General features: G+C 39.7%; 1 protein-coding gene across 1 annotated transcript; it reads right to left on the reverse strand.

Annotated features, from left to right (window-relative positions):
* Positions 1-2,035: 2,035 nt before the first annotated feature.
* LOC147151104 (uncharacterized) lies at positions 2,036-21,232 on the reverse strand. Its single transcript, XM_086024594.1, is given in 64 exon segments — positions 2,036-2,213; positions 2,287-2,351; positions 2,438-2,661; positions 2,945-3,114; positions 3,188-3,252; positions 3,339-3,562; positions 3,846-4,015; positions 4,089-4,153; positions 4,240-4,463; positions 4,747-4,916; positions 4,990-5,054; positions 5,141-5,364; positions 5,648-5,817; positions 5,891-5,955; positions 6,042-6,265; positions 6,549-6,718; positions 6,792-6,856; positions 6,943-7,166; positions 7,450-7,619; positions 7,693-7,757; positions 7,844-8,067; positions 8,351-8,520; positions 8,594-8,658; positions 8,745-8,968; positions 9,252-9,421; positions 9,495-9,559; positions 9,646-9,869; positions 10,150-10,319; positions 10,393-10,457; positions 10,544-10,767; positions 11,051-11,220; positions 11,294-11,358; positions 11,445-11,668; positions 11,952-12,121; positions 12,195-12,259; positions 12,346-12,569; positions 12,853-13,022; positions 13,096-13,160; positions 13,247-13,470; positions 13,754-13,923; positions 13,997-14,061; positions 14,148-14,371; positions 14,655-14,824; positions 14,898-14,962; positions 15,049-15,272; positions 15,556-15,725; positions 15,799-15,863; positions 15,950-16,173; positions 16,457-16,626; positions 16,700-16,764; positions 16,851-17,074; positions 17,358-17,527; positions 17,601-17,665; positions 17,752-17,975; positions 18,256-18,425; positions 18,499-18,563; positions 18,650-18,873; positions 19,157-19,326; positions 19,400-19,464; positions 19,552-19,969; positions 20,039-20,103; positions 20,175-20,338; positions 20,419-20,466; positions 21,159-21,232. Coding segments are annotated over 63 exon segments (9,642 nt in total). The 5' UTR covers positions 20,450-20,466; positions 21,159-21,232.
* Positions 21,233-22,341: the final 1,109 nt, after the last annotated feature.

The following is a 22,341-nucleotide window of genomic DNA, read 5'->3' on the forward strand; positions in this document are numbered from 1 at the left end:
TAGGACAAATATTGTTATTGTTTTATTTTCTGCCCAAAAAATGAATACAGAAAATGTAGATAAGAAATTATGAGAGCATCAATTGTCCCTCAAGGCGAGCAGAAGTAATTTGATGAATAAATGAGGCCCCTGGACTGAGCCCTGAGGAACACCTTTAGTCATGGAATTGAATCTTTTTGCGTTCAGTCTGGTACTATTGAAATCAGTTAACATCCAAAGGGCAGAATGTTCTGTTACTTACAAGAGGCTTTAATAGAAGCTGGATCAAGAGTGAGGTTGAAATTGTTGTTGGGACTAGTCACAGCTTCTACCAATATTTCTGTGACCGCATCGGCTTCTGGGATAGCTTCAACTGGTGCTGAAACGTTGAATTGCAGTTCCACGTCGACTTGCGTGTTTCCCATTTGTGGCCTTGAATGTCAAAAGTGCATTATTTATTTCAAATGAACGTCATATAATTTGTGGTGTATGGTTCATATCTTACCGAAATCCAGTGACAATGGTGCCAAAGAAAATGGAACCAAATGTTTGGAAGAAGATGAAATCACACTGTAAGAGGAATCAAACTTTAGAACACTAGAAAACTTAAGTGAGAATCGCCAAATTCCGATTGTTTAAACGTCGCTTGTACGCACCATTGATACCACTTGTGCTTCAAGTTCTTTGTATTGTTCGCTGCTGCGATTGTTCAGTGCTTCCACAAAAGGTTCCAACAAGGTGGCTTCAACAAACACAACTGGTGGGGAAACTGAAATGGCAGTAGTTGTTGTATCTTGGGTTGTTGCTGATGGTGAGCCGTTAGCGGTTGTTGTGAAGCCAAGGGTCGACGTTGGTCCTTGGGTGGTTGTCGATACCTTTGCTGTTTTGGTAAGAGTATTTTATAGAACGGATCAATATGTGTTAGGAGAAATATTGTTATTGTTTTATTTTCTGCCCAAAAAATGAATACAGAAAATGTAGATAAGAAATTATGAGAGCATCAATTGTCCCTCAAGGCGAGCAGAAGTAATTTGATGAATAAATGAGGCCCCTGGACTGAGCCTTGAGGAACACCTTTAGTCATGGAATTGAATCTTTTTGCGTTCAGTCTGGTACTATTGAAATCAGTTAACATCCAAAGGGCAGAATGTTCTGTTACTTACAAGAGGCTTTAATAGAAGCTGGATCAAGAGTGAGGTTGAAATTGTTGTTGGGACTAGTCGCAGCTTCTACCAATATTTCTGTGACCGCATCGGCTTCTGGGATAGCTTCAACTGGTGCCGAAACGTTGAATTGCAGTTCCACGTCTACTTGCGTGTTTCCCATTTGTGGCCTTGAATGTCAAAAGTGCATTATTTATTTCAAATGAACGTCATATATTTTGTGGTGTATGGTTCATATCTTACCGAAATCCAGTGACAATAGTGCCAAAGAAAATGGAACCAAATGTTTGGAAGAAGATGAAATCACACTGTAAGAGGAATCAAACTTTAGAACACTAGAAAACTTAAGTGAGAATCGCCAAATTCCGATTGTTTAAACGTCGCTTGTACGCACCATTGATACCACTTGTGCTTCAAGTTCTTTGTATTGTTCGCTGCTGCGATTGTTCAGTGCTTCCACAAAAGGTTCCAACAATGTGGCTTCAACCAACACAACTGGTGGGGAAACTGAAATGGCAGTAGTTGTTGTATCTTGGGTTGTTGCTGATGGTGAGCCGTTAGCGGTTGTTGTGAAGCCAAGGGTCGACGTTGGTCCTTGGGTGGTTGTCGATACCTTTGCTGTTTTGGTAAGAGTATTTTATAGAACGGATCAATATGTGTTAGGAGAAATATTGTTATTGTTTTATTTTCTGCCCAAAAAATGAATACAGAAAATGTAGATAAGAAATTATGAGAGCATCAATTGTCCCTCAAGGCGAGCAGAAGTAATTTGATGAATAAATGAGGCCCCTGGACTGAGCCCTGAGGAACACCTTTAGTCATGGAATTAGATCTTTTTGCGTTCAGTCTGGTACTATTGAAATCAGTTAACATCCAAAGGGCAGAATGTTCTGTTACTTACAAGAGGCTTTAATAGAAGCTGGATCAAGAGTGAGGTTGAAATTGTTGTTGGGACTAGTCACAGCTTCTACCAATATTTCTGTGACCGCATCGGCTTCTGGGATGGCTTCAACCGGTGCCGAAACGTTGAATTGCAGTTCCACGTCTACTTGCGTGTTTCCCATTTGTGGCCTTGAATGTCAAAAGTGCATTATTTATTTCAAATGAACGTCATATATTTTGTGGTGTATGGTTCATATCTTACCGAAATCCAGTGACAATAGTGCCAAAGAAAATGGAACCAAATGTTTGGAAGAAGATGAAATCACACTGTAAGAGGAATCAAACTTTAGAACACTAGAAAACTTAAGTGAGAATCGCCAAATTCCGATTGTTTAAACGTCGCTTGTACGCACCATTGATACCACTTGTGCTTCAAGTTCTTTGTATTGTTCGTTGCTGCGATTGTTCAGTGCTTCCACAAAAGGTTCCAACAATGTGGCTTCAACCAACACAACTGGTGGGGAAACTGAAATGGCAGTAGTTGTTGTATCTTGGGTTGTTGCTGATGGTGAGCCGTTAGCGGTTGTTGTGAAGCCAAGGGTCGACGTTGGTCCTTGGGTGGTTGTCGATACCTTTGCTGTTTTGGTAAGAGTATTTTATAGAACGGATCAATATTTGTTAGGACAAACATTGTTATTGTTTTATTTTCTGCCCGAAAAATGAATACAGAAAATGTAGATAAGAAATTATGAGAGCATCAATTGTCCCTCAAGGCGAGCAGAAGTAATTTGATGAATAAATGAGGCCCCTGGACTGAGCCCTGAGGAACACCTTTAGTCATGGAATTGAATCTTTTTGCGTTCAGTCTGGTACTATTGAAATCAGTTAACATCCAAAGGGCAGAATGTTCTGTTACTTACAAGAGGCCTTAATAGAAGCTGGATCAAGAGTGAGGTTGAAATTGTTGTTGGGACTAGTCACAGCTTCTACCAATATTTCTGTGACCGCATCGGCTTCTGGGATAGCTTCAACTGGTGCTGAAACGTTGAATTGCAGTTCCACGTCGACTTGCGTGTTTCCCATTTGTGGCCTTGAATGTCAAAAGTGCATTATTTATTTCAAATGAACGTCATATAATTTGTGGTGTATGGTTCATATCTTACCGAAATCCAGTGACAATAGTGCCAAAGAAAATGGAACCAAATGTTTGGAAGAAGATGAAATCACACTGTAAGAGGAATCAAACTTTAGAACACTAGAAAACTTAAGTGAGAATCGCCAAATTCCGATTGTTTAAACGTCGCTTGTACGCACCATTGATACCACTTGTGCTTCAAGTTCTTTGTATTGTTCGCTGCTGCGATTGTTCAGTGCTTCCACAAAAGGTTCCAACAATGTGGCTTCAACAAACACAACTGGTGGGGAAACTGAAATGGCAGTAGTTGTTGTATCTTGGGTTGTTGCTGATGGTGAGCCGTTAGCGGTTGTTGTGAAGCCAAGGGTCGACGTTGGTCCTTGGGTGGTTGTCGATATCTTTGCTGTTTTGGTAAGAGTATTTTATAGAACGGATCAATATGTGTTAGGACAAATATTGTTATTGTTTTATTTTCTGCCCAAAAAATGAATACAGAAAATGTAGATAAGAAATTATGAGAGCATCAATTGTCCCTCAAGGCGAGCAGAAGTAATTTGATGAATAAATGAGGCCCCTGGACTGAGCCCTGAGGAACACCTTTAGTCATGGAATTGAATCTTTTTGCGTTCAGTCTGGTACTATTGAAATCAGTTAACATCCAAAGGGCAGAATGTTCTGTTACTTACAAGAGGCTTTAATAGAAGCTGGATCAAGAGTGAGGTTGAAATTGTTGTTGGGACTAGTCGCAGCTTCTACCAATATTTCTGTGACCGCATCGGCTTCTGGGATAGCTTCAACTGGTGCCGAAACGTTGAATTGCAGTTCCACGTCTACTTGCGTGTTTCCCATTTGTGGCCTTGAATGTCAAGAGTGCATTGTTTATTTCAAATGTGCTTCATATAATTTGTGGTATACGGTTCATATCTTACCGAAATCCAGTGACAATAGTGCCAAAGAAAATGGAACCAAATGTTTGGAAGAAGATGAAATCACACTGTAAGAGGAATCAAACTTTAGAACACTAGAAAACTTAAATGAGAATCGCCAAATTCCGATTGTTTAAACGTCGCTTGTACGCACCATTGATACCACTTGTGCTTCAAGTTCTTTGTATTGTTCGCTGCTGCGATTGTTCAGTGCTTCCACAAAAGGTTCCAACAATGTGGCTTCAACAAACACAACTGGTGGGGAAACTGAAATGGCAGTAGTTGTTGTATCTTGGGTTGTTGCTGATGGTGAGCCGTTAGCGGTTGTTGTGAAGCCAAGGGTCGACGTTGGTCCTTGGGTGGTTGTCGATACCTTTGCTGTTTTGGTAAGAGTATTTTATAGAACGGATCAATATGTGTTAGGACAAATATTGTTATTGTTTTATTTTCTGCCCAAAAAATGAATACAGAAAATGTAGATAAGAAATTATGAGAGCATCAATTGTCCCTAAAGGCGAGCAGAAGTAATTTGATGAATAAATGAGGCCCCTGGACTGAGCCCTGAGGAACACCTTTAGTCATGGAATTGAATCTTTTTGCGTTCAGTCTGGTACTATTGAAATCAGTTAACATCCAAAGGGCAGAATGTTCTGTTACTTACAAGAGGCTTTAATAGAAGCTGGATCAAGAGTGAGGTTGAAATTGTTGTTGGGACTAGTCGCAGCTTCTACCAATATTTCTGTGACCGCATCGGCTTCTGGGATAGCTTCAACTGGTGCCGAAACGTTGAATTGCAGTTCCACGTCTACTTGCGTGTTTCCCATTTGTGGCCTTGAATGTCAAGAGTGCATTGTTTATTTCAAATGTGCTTCATATAATTTGTGGTATACGGTTCATATCTTACCGAAATCCAGTGACAATAGTGCCAAAGAAAATGGAACCAAATGTTTGGAAGAAGATGAAATCACACTGTAAGAGGAATCAAACTTTAGAACACTAGAAAACTTAAATGAGAATCGCCAAATTCCGATTGTTTAAACGTCGCTTGTACGCACCATTGATACCACTTGTGCTTCAAGTTCTTTGTATTGTTCGCTGCTGCGATTGTTCAGTGCTTCCACAAAAGGTTCCAACAATGTGGCTTCAACAAACACAACTGGTGGGGAAACTGAAATGGCAGTAGTTGTTGTATCTTGGGTTGTTGCTGATGGTGAGCCGTTAGCGGTTGTTGTGAAGCCAAGGGTCGACGTTGGTCCTTGGGTGGTTGTCGATACCTTTGCTGTTTTGGTAAGAGTATTTTATAGAACGGATCAATATTTGTTAGGACAAACATTGTTATTGTTTTATTTTCTGCCCAAAAAATGAATACAGAAAATGTAGATAAGAAATTATGAGAGCATCAATTGTCCCTCAAGGCGAGCAGAAGTAATTTGATGAATAAATGAGGCCCCTGGACTGAGCCCTGAGGAACACCTTTAGTCATGGAATTGAATCTTTTTGCGTTCAGTCTGGTACTATTGAAATCAGTTAACATCCAAAGGGCAGAATGTTCTGTTACTTACAAGAGGCTTTAATAGAAGCTGGATCAAGAGTGAGGTTGAAATTGTTGTTGGGACTAGTCACAGCTTCTACAAATATTTCTGTGACCGCATCGGCTTCTGGGATAGCTTCAACTGGTGCCGAAACGTTGAATTGCAGTTCCACGTCTACTTGCGTGTTTCCCATTTGTGGCCTTGAATGTCAAGAGTGCATTGTTTATTTCAAATGTGCTTCATATAATTTGTGGTATATGGTTCATATCTTACCGAAATCCAGTGACAATAGTGCCAAAGAAAATGGAACCAAATGTTTGGAAGAAGATGAAATCACACTGTAAGAGGAATCAAACTTTAGAACACTAGAAAACTTAAGTGAGAATCGCCAAATTCCGATTGTTTAAACGTCGCTTGTACGCACCATTGATATCACTTGTGCTTCAAGTTCTTTGTATTGTTCGCTGCTGCGATTGTTCAGTGCTTCCACAAAAGGTTCCAACAATGTGGCTTCAACCAACACAACTGGTGGGGAAACTGAAATGGCAGTAATTGTTGTATCTTGGGTTGTTGCTGATGGTGAGCCGTTAGCGGTTGTTGTGAAGCCAAGGGTCGACGTTGGTCCTTGGGTGGTTGTCGATACCTTTGCTGTTTTGGTAAGAGTATTTTATAGAACGGATCAATATTTGTTAGGACAAACATTGTTATTGTTTTATTTTCTGCCCGAAAAATGAATACAGAAAATGTAGATAAGAAATTATGAGAGCATCAATTGTCCCTCAAGGCGAGCAGAAGTAATTTGATGAATAAATGAGGCCCCTGGACTGAGCCCTGAGGAACACCTTTAGTCATGGAATTGAATCTTTTTGCGTTCAGTCTGGTACTATTGAAATCAGTTAACATCCAAAGGGCAGAATGTTCTGTTACTTACAAGAGGCTTTAATAGAAGCTGGATCAAGAGTGAGGTTGAAATTGTTGTTGGGACTAGTCACAGCTTCTACCAATATTTCTGTGACCGCATCGGCTTCTGGGATAGCTTCAACTGGTGCTGAAACGTTGAATTGCAGTTCCACGTCGACTTGCGTGTTTCCCATTTGTGGCCTTGAATGTCAAAAGTGCATTATTTATTTCAAATGAACGTCATATAATTTGTGGTGTATGGTTCATATCTTACCGAAATCCAGTGACAATGGTGCCAAAGAAAATGGAACCAAATGTTTGGAAGAAGATGAAATCACACTGTAAGAGGAATCAAACTTTAGAACACTAGAAAACTTAAGTGAGAATCGCCAAATTCCGATTGTTTAAACGTCGCTTGTACGCACCATTGATACCACTTGTGCTTCAAGTTCTTTGTATTGTTCGCTGCTGCGATTGTTCAGTGCTTCCACAAAAGGTTCCAACAAGGTGGCTTCAACAAACACAACTGGTGGGGAAACTGAAATGGCAGTAGTTGTTGTATCTTGGGTTGTTGCTGATGGTGAGCCGTTAGCGGTTGTTGTGAAGCCAAGGGTCGACGTTGGTCCTTGGGTGGTTGTCGATACCTTTGCTGTTTTGGTAAGATTATTTTATAGAACGGATCAATATGTGTTAGGAGAAATATTGTTATTGTTTTATTTTCTGCCCAAAAAATGAATACAGAAAATGTAGATAAGAAATTATGAGAGCATCAATTGTCCCTCAAGGCGAGCAGAAGTAATTTGATGAATAAATGAGGCCCCTGGACTGAGCCCTGAGGAACACCTTTAGTCATGGAATTGAATCTTTTTGCGTTCAGTCTGGTACTATTGAAATCAGTTAACATCCAAAGGGCAGAATGTTCTGTTACTTACAAGAGGCCTTAATAGAAGCTGGATCAAGAGTGAGGTTGAAATTGTTGTTGGGACTAGTCACAGCTTCTACCAATATTTCTGTGACCGCATCGGCTTCTGGGATAGCTTCAACTGGTGCTGAAACGTTGAATTGCAGTTCCACGTCGACTTGCGTGTTTCCCATTTGTGGCCTTGAATGTCAAAAGTGCATTATTTATTTCAAATGAACGTCATATAATTTGTGGTGTATGGTTCATATCTTACCGAAATCCAATGACAATAGTGCCAAAGAAAATGGAACCAAATGTTTGGAAGAAGATGAAATCACACTGTAAGAGGAATCAAACTTTAGAACACTAGAAAACTTAAGTGAGAATCGCCAAATTCCGATTGTTTAAACGTCGCTTGTACGCACCATTGATACCACTTGTGCTTCAAGTTCTTTGTATTGTTCGCTGCTGCGATTGTTCAGTGCTTCCACAAAAGGTTCCAACAATGTGGCTTCAACAAACACAACTGGTGGGGAAACTGAAATGGCAGTAGTTGTTGTATCTTGGGTTGTTGCTGATGGTGAGCCGTTAGCGGTTGTTGTGAAGCCAAGGGTCGACGTTGGTCCTTGGGTGGTTGTCGATATCTTTGCTGTTTTGGTAAGAGTATTTTATAGAACGGATCAATATGTGTTAGGACAAATATTGTTATTGTTTTATTTTCTGCCCAAAAAATGAATACAGAAAATGTAGATAAGAAATTATGAGAGCATCAATTGTCCCTCAAGGCGAGCAGAAGTAATTTGATGAATAAATGAGGCCCCTGGACTGAGCCCTGAGGAACACCTTTAGTCATGGAATTGAATCTTTTTGCGTTCAGTCTGGTACTATTGAAATCAGTTAACATCCAAAGGGCAGAATGTTCTGTTACTTACAAGAGGCTTTAATAGAAGCTGGATCAAGAGTGAGGTTGAAATTGTTGTTGGGACTAGTCGCAGCTTCTACCAATATTTCTGTGACCGCATCGGCTTCTGGGATAGCTTCAACTGGTGCCGAAACGTTGAATTGCAGTTCCACGTCTACTTGCGTGTTTCCCATTTGTGGCCTTGAATGTCAAGAGTGCATTGTTTATTTCAAATGTGCTTCATATAATTTGTGGTATACGGTTCATATCTTACCGAAATCCAGTGACAATAGTGCCAAAGAAAATGGAACCAAATGTTTGGAAGAAGATGAAATCACACTGTAAGAGGAATCAAACTTTAGAACACTAGAAAACTTAAATGAGAATCGCCAAATTCCGATTGTTTAAACGTCGCTTGTACGCACCATTGATACCACTTGTGCTTCAAGTTCTTTGTATTGTTCGCTGCTGCGATTGTTCAGTGCTTCCACAAAAGGTTCCAACAATGTGGCTTCAACAAACACAACTGGTGGGGAAACTGAAATGGCAGTAGTTGTTGTATCTTGGGTTGTTGCTGATGGTGAGCCGTTAGCGGTTGTTGTGAAGCCAAGGGTCGACGTTGGTCCTTGGGTGGTTGTCGATACCTTTGCTGTTTTGGTAAGAGTATTTTATAGAACGGATCAATATGTGTTAGGACAAATATTGTTATTGTTTTATTTTCTGCCCAAAAAATGAATACAGAAAATGTAGATAAGAAATTATGAGAGCATCAATTGTCCCTCAAGGCGAGCAGAAGTAATTTGATGAATAAATGAGGCCCCTGGACTGAGCCCTGAGGAACACCTTTAGTCATGGAATTGAATCTTTTTGCGTTCAGTCTGGTACTATTGAAATCAGTTAACATCCAAAGGGCAGAATGTTCTGTTACTTACAAGAGGCTTTAATAGAAGCTGGATCAAGAGTGAGGTTGAAATTGTTGTTGGGACTAGTCGCAGCTTCTACCAATATTTCTGTGACCGCATCGGCTTCTGGGATAGCTTCAACTGGTGCCGAAACGTTGAATTGCAGTTCCACGTCTACTTGCGTGTTTCCCATTTGTGGCCTTGAATGTCAAGAGTGCATTGTTTATTTCAAATGTGCTTCATATAATTTGTGGTATATGGTTCATATCTTACCGAAATCCAGTGACAATAGTGCCAAAGAAAATGGAACCAAATGTTTGGAAGAAGATGAAATCACACTGTAAGAGGAATCAAAATTTAGAACACGAGAAAACTTAATTGAGAATCGCCAAATTCCGATTGTTTAAAAGTCGCTTGTACGCACCATTGATACCACTTGTGTTTCAAGTTCTTTGTATTGTTCGCTGCTGCGATTGTTCAGTGCTTCCACAAAAGGTTCCAACAATGTGGCTTCAACAAACACAACTGGTGGGGAAACTGAAATGGCAGTAGTTGTTGTATCTTGGGTTGTTGCTGATGGTGAGCCGTTAGCGGTTGTTGTGAAGCCAAGGGTCGACGTTGGTCCCTGGGTGGTTGTCGATACCTTTGCTGTTTTGGTAAGAGTATTTTATAGAACGGATCAATATGTGGTAGGACAAATATTGTTATTGTTTTTTCTGCCCAAAAAATGAATACAGAAAATGTAGATAAGAAATTATGAGAGCATCAATTGTCCCTCAAGGCGAGCAGAAGTAATTTGATGAATAAATGAGGCCCCTGGACTGAGCCCTGAGGAACACCTTTAGTCATGGAATTGAATCTTTTTGCGTTCAGTCTGGTACTATTGAAATCAGTTAACATCCAAAGGGCAGAATGTTCTGTTACTTACAAGAGGCTTTAATAGAAGCTGGATCAAGAGTGAGGTTGAAATTGTTGTTGGGACTAGTCACAGCTTCTACCAATATTTCTGTGACAGCATCGGCTTCTGGGATAGCTTCAACTGGTGTTGAAACGTTGAATTGCAGTTCCACGTCGACTTGCGTGTTTCCCATTTGTGGCCTTGAATGTCAAAAGTGCATTATTTATTTCAAATGAACGTCATATAATTTGTGGTGTATGGTTCATATCTTACCGAAATCCAGTGACAATAGTGCCAAAGAAAATGGAACCAAATGTTTGGAAGAAGATGAAATCACACTGTAAGAGGAATCAAACTTTAGAACACTAGAAAACTTAAGTGAGAATCGCCAAATTCCGATTGTTTAAACGTCGCTTGTACGCACCATTGATACCACTTGTGCTTCAAGTTCTTTGTATTGTTCGCTGCTGCGATTGTTCAGTGCTTCCACAAAAGGTTCCAACAATGTGGCTTCAACCAACACAACTGGTGGGGAAACTGAAATGGCAGTAGTTGTTGTATCTTGGGTTGTTGCTGATGGTGAGCCGTTAGCGGTTGTTGTGAAGCCAAGGGTCGACGTTGGTCCTTGGGTGGTTGTCGATACCTTTGCTGTTTTGGTAAGAGTATTTTATAGAACGGATCAATATGTGTTAGGACAAATATTGTTATTGTTTTATTTTCTGCCCAAAAAATGAATACAGAAAATGTAGATAAGAAATTATGAGAGCATCAATTGTCCCTCAAGGCGAGCAGAAGTAATTTGATGAATAAATGAGGCCCCTGGACTGAGCCCTGAGGAACACCTTTAGTCATGGAATTGAATCTTTTTGCGTTCAGTCTGGTACTATTGAAATCAGTTAACATCCAAAGGGCAGAATGTTCTGTTACTTACAAGAGGCTTTAATAGAAGCTGGATCAAGAGTGAGGTTGAAATTGTTGTTGGGACTAGTCGCAGCTTCTACCAATATTTCTGTGACCGCATCGGCTTCTGGGATAGCTTCAACTGGTGCCGAAACGTTGAATTGCAGTTCCACGTCTACTTGCGTGTTTCCCATTTGTGGCCTTGAATGTCAAGAGTGCATTGTTTATTTCAAATGTGCTTCATATAATTTGTGGTATACGGTTCATATCTTACCGAAATCCAGTGACAATAGTGCCAAAGAAAATGGAACCAAATGTTTGGAAGAAGATGAAATCACACTGTAAGAGGAATCAAACTTTAGAACACTAGAAAACTTAAATGAGAATCGCCAAATTCCGATTGTTTAAACGTCGCTTGTACGCACCATTGATACCACTTGTGCTTCAAGTTCTTTGTATTGTTCGCTGCTGCGATTGTTCAGTGCTTCCACAAAAGGTTCCAACAATGTGGCTTCAACAAACACAACTGGTGGGGAAACTGAAATGGCAGTAGTTGTTGTATCTTGGGTTGTTGCTGATGGTGAGCCGTTAGCGGTTGTTGTGAAGCCAAGGGTCGACGTTGGTCCTTGGGTGGTTGTCGATACCTTTGCTGTTTTGGTAAGAGTATTTTATAGAACGGATCAATATTTGTTAGGACAAACATTGTTATTGTTTTATTTTCTGCCCAAAAAATGAATACAGAAAATGTAGATAAGAAATTATGAGAGCATCAATTGTCCCTCAAGGCGAGCAGAAGTAATTTGATGAATAAATGAGGCCCCTGGACTGAGCCCTGAGGAACACCTTTAGTCATGGAATTGAATCTTTTTGCGTTCAGTCTGGTACTATTGAAATCAGTTAACATCCAAAGGGCAGAATGTTCTGTTACTTACAAGAGGCTTTAATAGAAGCTGGATCAAGAGTGAGGTTGAAATTGTTGTTGGGACTAGTCACAGCTTCTACAAATATTTCTGTGACCGCATCGGCTTCTGGGATAGCTTCAACTGGTGCCGAAACGTTGAATTGCAGTTCCACGTCTACTTGCGTGTTTCCCATTTGTGGCCTTGAATGTCAAGAGTGCATTGTTTATTTCAAATGTGCTTCATATAATTTGTGGTATATGGTTCATATCTTACCGAAATCCAGTGACAATAGTGCCAAAGAAAATGGAACCAAATGTTTGGAAGAAGATGAAATCACACTGTAAGAGGAATCAAACTTTAGAACACTAGAAAACTTAAGTGAGAATCGCCAAATTCCGATTGTTTAAACGTCGCTTGTACGCACCATTGATATCACTTGTGCTTCAAGTTCTTTGTATTGTTCGCTGCTGCGATTGTTCAGTGCTTCCACAAAAGGTTCCAACAATGTGGCTTCAACCAACACAACTGGTGGGGAAACTGAAATGGCAGTAATTGTTGTATCTTGGGTTGTTGCTGATGGTGAGCCGTTAGCGGTTGTTGTGAAGCCAAGGGTCGACGTTGGTCCTTGGGTGGTTGTCGATACCTTTGCTGTTTTGGTAAGAGTATTTTATAGAACGGATCAATATTTGTTAGGACAAACATTGTTATTGTTTTATTTTCTGCCCGAAAAATGAATACAGAAAATGTAGATAAGAAATTATGAGAGCATCAATTGTCCCTCAAGGCGAGCAGAAGTAATTTGATGAATAAATGAGGCCCCTGGACTGAGCCCTGAGGAACACCTTTAGTCATGGAATTGAATCTTTTTGCGTTCAGTCTGGTACTATTGAAATCAGTTAACATCCAAAGGGCAGAATGTTCTGTTACTTACAAGAGGCTTTAATAGAAGCTGGATCAAGAGTGAGGTTGAAATTGTTGTTGGGACTAGTCACAGCTTCTACCAATATTTCTGTGACCGCATCGGCTTCTGGGATAGCTTCAACTGGTGCTGAAACGTTGAATTGCAGTTCCACGTCGACTTGCGTGTTTCCCATTTGTGGCCTTGAATGTCAAAAGTGCATTATTTATTTCAAATGAACGTCATATAATTTGTGGTGTATGGTTCATATCTTACCGAAATCCAGTGACAATGGTGCCAAAGAAAATGGAACCAAATGTTTGGAAGAAGATGAAATCACACTGTAAGAGGAATCAAACTTTAGAACACTAGAAAACTTAAGTGAGAATCGCCAAATTCCGATTGTTTAAACGTCGCTTGTACGCACCATTGATACCACTTGTGCTTCAAGTTCTTTGTATTGTTCGCTGCTGCGATTGTTCAGTGCTTCCACAAAAGGTTCCAACAAGGTGGCTTCAACCAACACAACTGGTGGGGAAACTGAAATGGCAGTAATTGTTGTATCTTGGGTTGTTGCTGATGGTGAGCCGTTAGCGGTTGTTGTGAAGCCAAGGGTCGACGTTGGTCCTTGGGTGGTTGTCGATACCTTTGCTGTTTTGGTAAGAGTATTTTATAGAACGGATCAATATTTGTTAGGACAAACATTGTTATTGTTTTATTTTCTGCCCGAAAAATGAATACAGAAAATGTAGATAAGAAATTATGAGAGCATCAATTGTCCCTCAAGGCGAGCAGAAGTAATTTGATGAATAAATGAGGCCCCTGGACTGAGCCCTGAGGAACACCTTTAGTCATGGAATTGAATCTTTTTGCGTTCAGTCTGGTACTATTGAAATCAGTTAACATCCAAAGGGCAGAATGTTCTGTTACTTACAAGAGGCTTTAATAGAAGCTGGATCAAGAGTGAGGTTGAAATTGTTGTTGGGACTAGTCACAGCTTCTACAAATATTTCTGTGACCGCATCGGCTTCTGGGATAGCTTCAACTGGTGCCGAAACGTTGAATTGCAGTTCCACGTCTACTTGCGTGTTTCCCATTTGTGGCCTTGAATGTCAAGAGTGCATTGTTTATTTCAAATGTGCTTCATATAATTTGTGGTATATGGTTCATATCTTACCGAAATCCAGTGACAATAGTGCCAAAGAAAATGGAACCAAATGTTTGGAAGAAGATGAAATCACACTGTAAGAGGAATCAAACTTTAGAACACTAGAAAACTTAAGTGAGAATCGCCAAATTCCGATTGTTTAAACGTCGCTTGTACGCACCATTGATATCACTTGTGCTTCAAGTTCTTTGTATTGTTCGCTGCTGCGATTGTTCAGTGCTTCCACAAAAGGTTCCAACAATGTGGCTTCAACCAACACAACTGGTGGGGAAACTGAAATGGCAGTAATTGTTGTATCTTGGGTTGTTGCTGATGGTGAGCCGTTAGCGGTTGTTGTGAAGCCAAGGGTCGACGTTGGTCCTTGGGTGGTTGTCGATACCTTTGCTGTTTTGGTAAGAGTATTTTATAGAACGGATCAATATTTGTTAGGACAAACATTGTTATTGTTTTATTTTCTGCCCGAAAAATGAATACAGAAAATGTAGATAAGAAATTATGAGAGCATCAATTGTCCCTCAAGGCGAGCAGAAGTAATTTGATGAATAAATGAGGCCCCTGGACTGAGCCCTGAGGAACACCTTTAGTCATGGAATTGAATCTTTTTGCGTTCAGTCTGGTACTATTGAAATCAGTTAACATCCAAAGGGCAGAATGTTCTGTTACTTACAAGAGGCTTTAATAGAAGCTGGATCAAGAGTGAGGTTGAAATTGTTGTTGGGACTAGTCACAGCTTCTACCAATATTTCTGTGACCGCATCGGCTTCTGGGATAGCTTCAACTGGTGCTGAAACGTTGAATTGCAGTTCCACGTCGACTTGCGTGTTTCCCATTTGTGGCCTTGAATGTCAAAAGTGCATTATTTATTTCAAATGAACGTCATATAATTTGTGGTGTATGGTTCATATCTTACCGAAATCCAGTGACAATGGTGCCAAAGAAAATGGAACCAAATGTTTGGAAGAAGATGAAATCACACTGTAAGAGGAATCAAACTTTAGAACACTAGAAAACTTAAGTGAGAATCGCCAAATTCCGATTGTTTAAACGTCGCTTGTACGCACCATTGATACCACTTGTGCTTCAAGTTCTTTGTATTGTTCGCTGCTGCGATTGTTCAGTGCTTCCACAAAAGGTTCCAACAAGGTGGCTTCAACAAACACAACTGGTGGGGAAACTGAAATGGCAGTAGTTGTTGTATCTTGGGTTGTTGCTGATGGTGAGCCGTTAGCGGTTGTTGTGAAGCCAAGGGTCGACGTTGGTCCTTGGGTGGTTGTCGATACCTTTGCTGTTTTGGTAAGAGTATTTTATAGAACGGATCAATATGTGTTAGGAGAAATATTGTTATTGTTTTATTTTCTGCCCAAAAAATGAATACAGAAAATGTAGATAAGAAATTATGAGAGCATCAATTGTCCCTCAAGGCGAGCAGAAGTAATTTGATGAATAAATGAGGCCCCTGGACTGAGCCTTGAGGAACACCTTTAGTCATGGAATTGAATCTTTTTGCGTTCAGTCTGGTACTATTGAAATCAGTTAACATCCAAAGGGCAGAATGTTCTGTTACTTACAAGAGGCTTTAATAGAAGCTGGATCAAGAGTGAGGTTGAAATTGTTGTTGGGACTAGTCGCAGCTTCTACCAATATTTCTGTGACCGCATCGGCTTCTGGGATAGCTTCAACTGGTGCCGAAACGTTGAATTGCAGTTCCACGTCTACTTGCGTGTTTCCCATTTGTGGCCTTGAATGTCAAAAGTGCATTATTTATTTCAAATGAACGTCATATATTTTGTGGTGGATGGTTCATATCTTACCGAAATCCAGTGACAATAGTGCCAAAGAAAATGGAACCAAATGTTTGGAAGAAGATGAAATCACACTGTAAGAGGAATCAAACTTTAGAACACTAGAAAACTTAAGTGAGAATCGCCAAATTCCGATTGTTTAAACGTCGCTTGTACGCACCATTGATACCACTTGTGCTTCAAGTTCTTTGTATTGTTCGCTGCTGCGATTGTTCAGTGCTTCCACAAAAGGTTCCAACAATGTGGCTTCAACCAACACAACTGGTGGGGAAACTGAAATGGCAGTAGTTGTTGTATCTTGGGTTGTTGTTGATGGTGAGCCGTTAGCGGTTGTTGTGAAGCCAAGGGTCGACGTTGGTCCTTGGGTGGTTGTCGATACCTTTGCTGTTTTGGTAAGATTATTTTATAGAACGGATCAATACGTGTTAGGAGAAATATTGTTATTGTTTTATTTTCTGCCCAAAAAATGAATACAGAAAATGTAGATAAGAAATTATGAGAGCATCAATTGTCCCTCAAGGCGAGCAGAAGTAATTTGATGAATAAATGAGGCCCCTGGACTGAGCCTTGAGGAACACCTTTAGTCATGGAATTGAATCTTTTTGCGTTCAGTCTGATACTATTGAAATCAGTTAACATCCAAAGGGCAGAATGTTCTGTTACTTACAAGAGGCTTTAATAGAAGCTGGATCAAGAGTGAGGTTGAAATTGTTGTTGGGACTAGTCGCAGCTTCTACCAATATTTCTGTGACCGCATCGGCTTCTGGGATAGCTTCAACTGGTGCCGAAACGTTGAATTGCAGTTCCACGTCTACTTGCGTGTTTCCCATTTGTGGCCTTGAATGTCAAAAGTGCATTATTTATTTCAAATGAACGTCATATATTTTGTGGTGTATGGTTCATATCTTACCGAAATCCAGTGACAATAGTGCCAAAGAAAATGGAACCAAATGTTTGGAAGAAGATGAAATCACACTGTAAGAGGAATCAAACTTTAGAACACTAGAAAACTTAAGTGAGAATCGCCAAATTCCGATTGTTTAAACGTCGCTTGTACGCACCATTGATACCACTTGTGCTTCAAGTTCTTTGTATTGTTCGCTGCTGCGATTGTTCAGTGCTTCCACAAAAGGTTCCAACAATGTGGCTTCAACCAACACAACTGGTGGGGAAACTGAAATGGCAGTAGTTGTTGTATCTTGGGTTGTTGTTGATGGTGAGCCGTTAGCGGTTGTTGTGAAGCCAAGGGTCGACGTTGGTCCTTGGGTGGTTGTCGATACCTTTGCTGTTTTGGTAAGATTATTTTATAGAACGGATCAATATGTGTTAGGAGAAATATTGTTATTGTTTTATTTTCTGCCCAAAAAATGAATACAGAAAATGTAGATAAGAAATTATGAGAGCATCAATTGTCCCTCAAGGCGAGCAGAAGTAATTTGATGAATAAATGAGGCCCCTGGACTGAGCCTTGAGGAACACCTTTAGTCATGGAATTGAATCTTTTTGCGTTCAGTCTGATACTATTGAAATCAGTTAACATCCAAAGGGCAGAATGTTCTGTTACTTACAAGAGGCTTTAATAGAAGCTGGATCAAGAGTGAGGTTGAAATTGTTGTTGGGACTAGTCGCAGCTTCTACCAATATTTCTGTGACCGCATCGGCTTCTGGGATAGCTTCAACTGGTGCCGAAACGTTGAATTGCAGTTCCACGTCTACTTGCGTGTTTCCCATTTGTGGCCTTGAATGTCAAAAGTGCATTATTTATTTCAAATGAACGTCATATATTTTGTGGTGTATGGTTCATATCTTACCGAAATCCAGTGACAATAGTGCCAAAGAAAATGGAACCAAATGTTTGGAAGAAGATGAAATCACACTGTAAGAGGAATCAAACTTTAGAACACTAGAAAACTTAAGTGAGAATCGCCAAATTCCGATTGTTTAAACGTCGCTTGTACGCACCATTGATACCACTTGTGCTTCAAGTTCTTTGTATTGTTCGCTGCTGCGATTGTTCAGTGCTTCCACAAAAGGTTCCAACAATGTGGCTTCAACCAACACAACTGGTGGGGAAACTGAAATGGCAGTAGTTGTTGTATCTTGGGTTGTTGCTGATGGTGAGCCGTTAGCGGTTGTTGTGAAGCCAAGGGTCGACGTTGGTCCTTGGGTGGTTGTCGATACCTTTGCTGTTTTGGTAAGAGTATTTTATAGAAAGGATCAATATTTGTTAGGACAAACATTATTGTTTTATTTTCTGCCCGAAAAATGAATACAGAAAATGTAGATAAGAAATTATGAGAGCATCAATTGTCCCTCAAGGCGAGCAGAAGTAATTTGATGAATAAATGAGGCCCCTGGACTGAGCCCTGAGGAACACCTTTAGTCATGGAATTGAATCTTTTTGCGTTCAGTCTGGTACTATTGAAATCAGTTAACATCCAAAGGGCAGAATGTTCCGTTACTTACAAGAGGCCTTAATAGAAGCTGGATCAAGAGTGAGGTTGAAATTGTTGTTGGGACTAGTCACAGCTTCTACCAATATTTCTGTGACCGCATCGGCTTCTGGGATAGCTTCAACTGGTGCTGAAACGTTGAATTGCAGTTCCACGTCGACTTGCGTGTTTCCCATTTGTGGCCTTGAATGTCAAAAGTGCATTATTTATTTCAAATGAACGTCATATAATTTGTGGTGGATGGTTCATATCTTACCGAAATCCAGTGACAATAGTGCCAAAGAAAATGGAACCAAATGTTTGGAAGAAGATGAAATCACACTGTAAGAGGAATCAAACTTTAGAACACTAGAAAACTTAAGTGAGAATCGCCAAATTCCGATTGTTTAAACGTCGCTTGTACGCACCATTGATACCACTTGTGCTTCAAGTTCTTTGTATTGTTCGCTGCTGCGATTGTTCAGTGCTTCCACAAAAGGTTCCAACAAGGTGGCTTCAACAAACACAACTGGTGGGGAAACTGAAATGGCAGTAGTTGTTGTATCTTGGGTTGTTGCTGATGGTGAGCCGTTAGCGGTTGTTGTGAAGCCAAGGGTCGACGTTGGTCCTTGGGTGGTTGTCGATACCTTTGCTGTTTTGGTAAGAGTATTTTATAGATCGGATCAATATGTGTTAGGAGAAATATTGTTATCGTTTTATTTTCTGCCCAAAAAATGAATACAGAAAATGTAGATAAGAAATTATGAGAGCATCAATTGTCCCTCAAGGCGAGCAGAAGTAATTTGATGAATAAATGAGGCCCCTGGACTGAGCCCTGAGGAACACCTTTAGTCATGGAATTGAATCTTTTTGCGTTCAGTCTGGTACTATTGAAATCAGTTAACATCCAAAGGGCAGAATGTTCTGTTACTTACAAGAGGCTTTAATAGAAGCTGGATCAAGAGTGAGGTTGAAATTGTTGTTGGGACTAGTCACAGCTTCTACCAATATTTCTGTGACCGCATCGGCTTCTGGGATAGCTTCAACTGGTGCCGAAACGTTGAATTGCAGTTCCACGTCTACTTGCGTGTTTCCCATTTGTGGCCTTGAATGTCAAGAGTGCATTGTTTATTTCAAATGTGCTTCATATAATTTGTGGTATATGGTTCATATCTTACCGAAATCCAGTGACAATAGTGCCAAAGAAAATGGAACCAAATGTTTGGAAGAAGATGAAATCACACTGTAAGAGGAATCAAACTTTAGAACACTCGAGCAACTTAAGTGAGAATCGCCAAATTCCGATTGTTTAAACGTCGCTTGTACGCACCATTGATACCACTTGTGCTTCAAGTTCTTTGTATTGTTCGCTGCTGCGATTGTTCAATGCTTCCACAAAAGGTTCCAACAAAGTGGCTTCAACAAATACAGCTGGTGGAGAAATTGAGATTGTTGTTTTTGGTCCTTGAGTTGTTGATGCTTCAGGTGCTGGAAATCGCAAATGGACGGCAAAATAAGTCGTTAGTTGTGAAACTGTTGAGGTCTAAGGCTAGATGAAAGAATTTTAAAATATTTTCTTACAAATGACTGCAATAGATTCTGGAACGACAGCGAATTTGAAAGGGTTGCTGGTGCTGTTCACAACATCTACCAATATGTTTACAACTTCATCGTCTTGTGGGATTGGATCATGCGATGTTTTGCTGAACTTGAGCTCTACTTCCACTTGCGTGTTTCCCATTTGAGAACTTAAAAGTGGAACAAAAATGCTGATTATTGGAAATGTTCACCGAATGGAATCAGCCATCAAACATTACCTAAATCCAATGAAGGTGGTATTTATGAAATTAGCCCTAAATGCGCTGATGTAAATGAAGTCGCACTGTAAGAAGAAATACAGTTTAGTTATAAAAGTCAGATCATGAGTTTCTTTCATTTTTAACCTCTACATACCATTGACACCACTTGTGCTTCAAGACGTTTGTATTGTTCACTGCTGCGATTGTTCAACTCTTCCACAAAAGCTCCCTCAAGGGTCATCATAAGAAGCACGTCGACGGTTGTTCCGTTTTTAACTCCCACACATCCGCCAAAACAAATGCCTAATGCCATGGTCCCTATGGTTTTAAAGTCTCGGTTACACTTCTGAAGTCATTAGTTTGTCAGATAAGAGTTGAATGGTTTTTTTTTAACTCACCCAGAAGGACTGCAACAGTCCCAGCACCCATAATGTCCCCCCTTGCACCTGCCAAATCATTCATGAACAGATTCACTTCCAACAGTAGCAGGCAGCAAGAATCATTCAGGAAATTGTATTTATTTATTTATTTATTTATCGACTAATTTTTGTTAAAGATTATTGAAATTGACAAATAATCTAAATTCTTAAAATCTGATGAATCTTCTCAGAAAATCTCAACATTTCCTCACAAAATGGAGTAGAAAATACAAAAAAAATGACAATGTGATCAAAAACTCTACTTAAAAAGCAAAATTAATTTGAAAATGTATCACTGAATTTTTGTTTTTTTTACCATAAGCAAACGGTAAAATAAAAACATCTCAAGATTCTTAAAAGTTGCTTTAAAAAAAATCTCTATGTAGAAAATTCTCATGAATTTTCCTCTATATTTCAGTCAGCTAAGAATGATCACAATCGTCACAAAAAATATTTACGTTTATTCTACAGCTTTAAAATGTTTCTCTCAACTTACCTATAATGTACATAAAGTATATATCATTTGTATTAATTTTTCATTTGGTTAATACAGTAGTACATTGAACCAAATACACGTTTCCAATTAAACCAACCCATGTCCCTTTTTTTCCATATAACACACACTATTTCCTGAATAACCTATAATTCCATTTGTACATTTGTGATGTTACATACAGTAAATGGTTCTTTCACACTGAACCATTAAAGGCTCAACTTACCCCAAGTGGAAGAAAGTCAAATGAGTCCTTTTCAAGATGAATGCTGTGCAGGTGGACAACGCCGCAAACCCGTCGTCCTTTTGTGGCTCGCCTTTTGGACATGGAAGCCTTTTTATCAAGTTATGCGGCGGCCATGAGAAATCTTTCAGAAATGTCAATCTTAATCCGCCAACAATATGTGGCCCTCTACATGACAGCATCTTGGCCCGCTGCACACTGGAGTCCTCCCTGCCTTTTGTTTGACAATAAAATTTAAAACAACTTGTTGAGATCGGCTGTCAATCAAAATGCCACTTTGATGATGGGGTTATTTGCTGACGCGAATTCATGCCTGAAAGAGGTTTGAACATGACACGTGACAACAAAAAAAATAAAAGGAACAGAAAGATTGTTTTTGAAAAATAACAAAAACTATTGTCATGGCAAGCTCTCTGGTTTGCACTTGCTGCACGGCATTCAGACCATGCCGATTGGAAACGTTATGACAATATTTGTGTCCATTGTAATTCCTGTTAAGTCTGAATTATGTTGAGAGAATTATTGTCATTACTAATATTACATTTTTGAAGAATCAATTCTTGGTATTATGAGAAAAATGTTGCACCTTTATAAGTTATGATACTGCAATAACACAAAGTCCATATTTTGACAGGTTTTAATAGTACGAGTATTAAGTTCTAATGGCATAACTTATAAGGAAAAACATTCAACATTTTTTAAAGATTTTAGAAGACAAAATTTGCGTCTAAATTTGACCACCACGTGCTCCACCTTGCATAACGCTGAAAAAGGTGACACTTTATTTCTGTCGTTTGGCCGCCAGTTCCTGACGCTGTTTATTTTGTTTTCCACAAGTTCCACCGGTTAGCTCACAATCTGCCGGCTTAAGTGTTTTAAAAACAATCTGCGTGGACATATCAACTGTGTGTGGGAGGAATGTGAAGTGAAATTATGATACATCACAATAGTGTATCAATATTTTGGGCCACCCCTTGTTCTGACTCGGGCTGGGAGCAATCTGCCGCAGTACGACATCATTGCCATATTTTGTTGACGATATTGTGATCCAGCAATTGCACGATAATTGCTATACTGAAGGGAAAAACCTGTTGTAAAATCGGATTAGTGTTTGGAATCTTAGAATAATTATTAGTAATTATTATAGTTCTTAGGATACAGCTAT

This window comes from Filicampus tigris, chromosome 2, assembly GCF_054856515.1.
Source record: "Filicampus tigris isolate MCC_2025a chromosome 2, RoL_Ftig_1.0, whole genome shotgun sequence".
Classification (NCBI taxonomy): Eukaryota; Metazoa; Chordata; class Actinopteri; order Syngnathiformes; family Syngnathidae; genus Filicampus; species Filicampus tigris.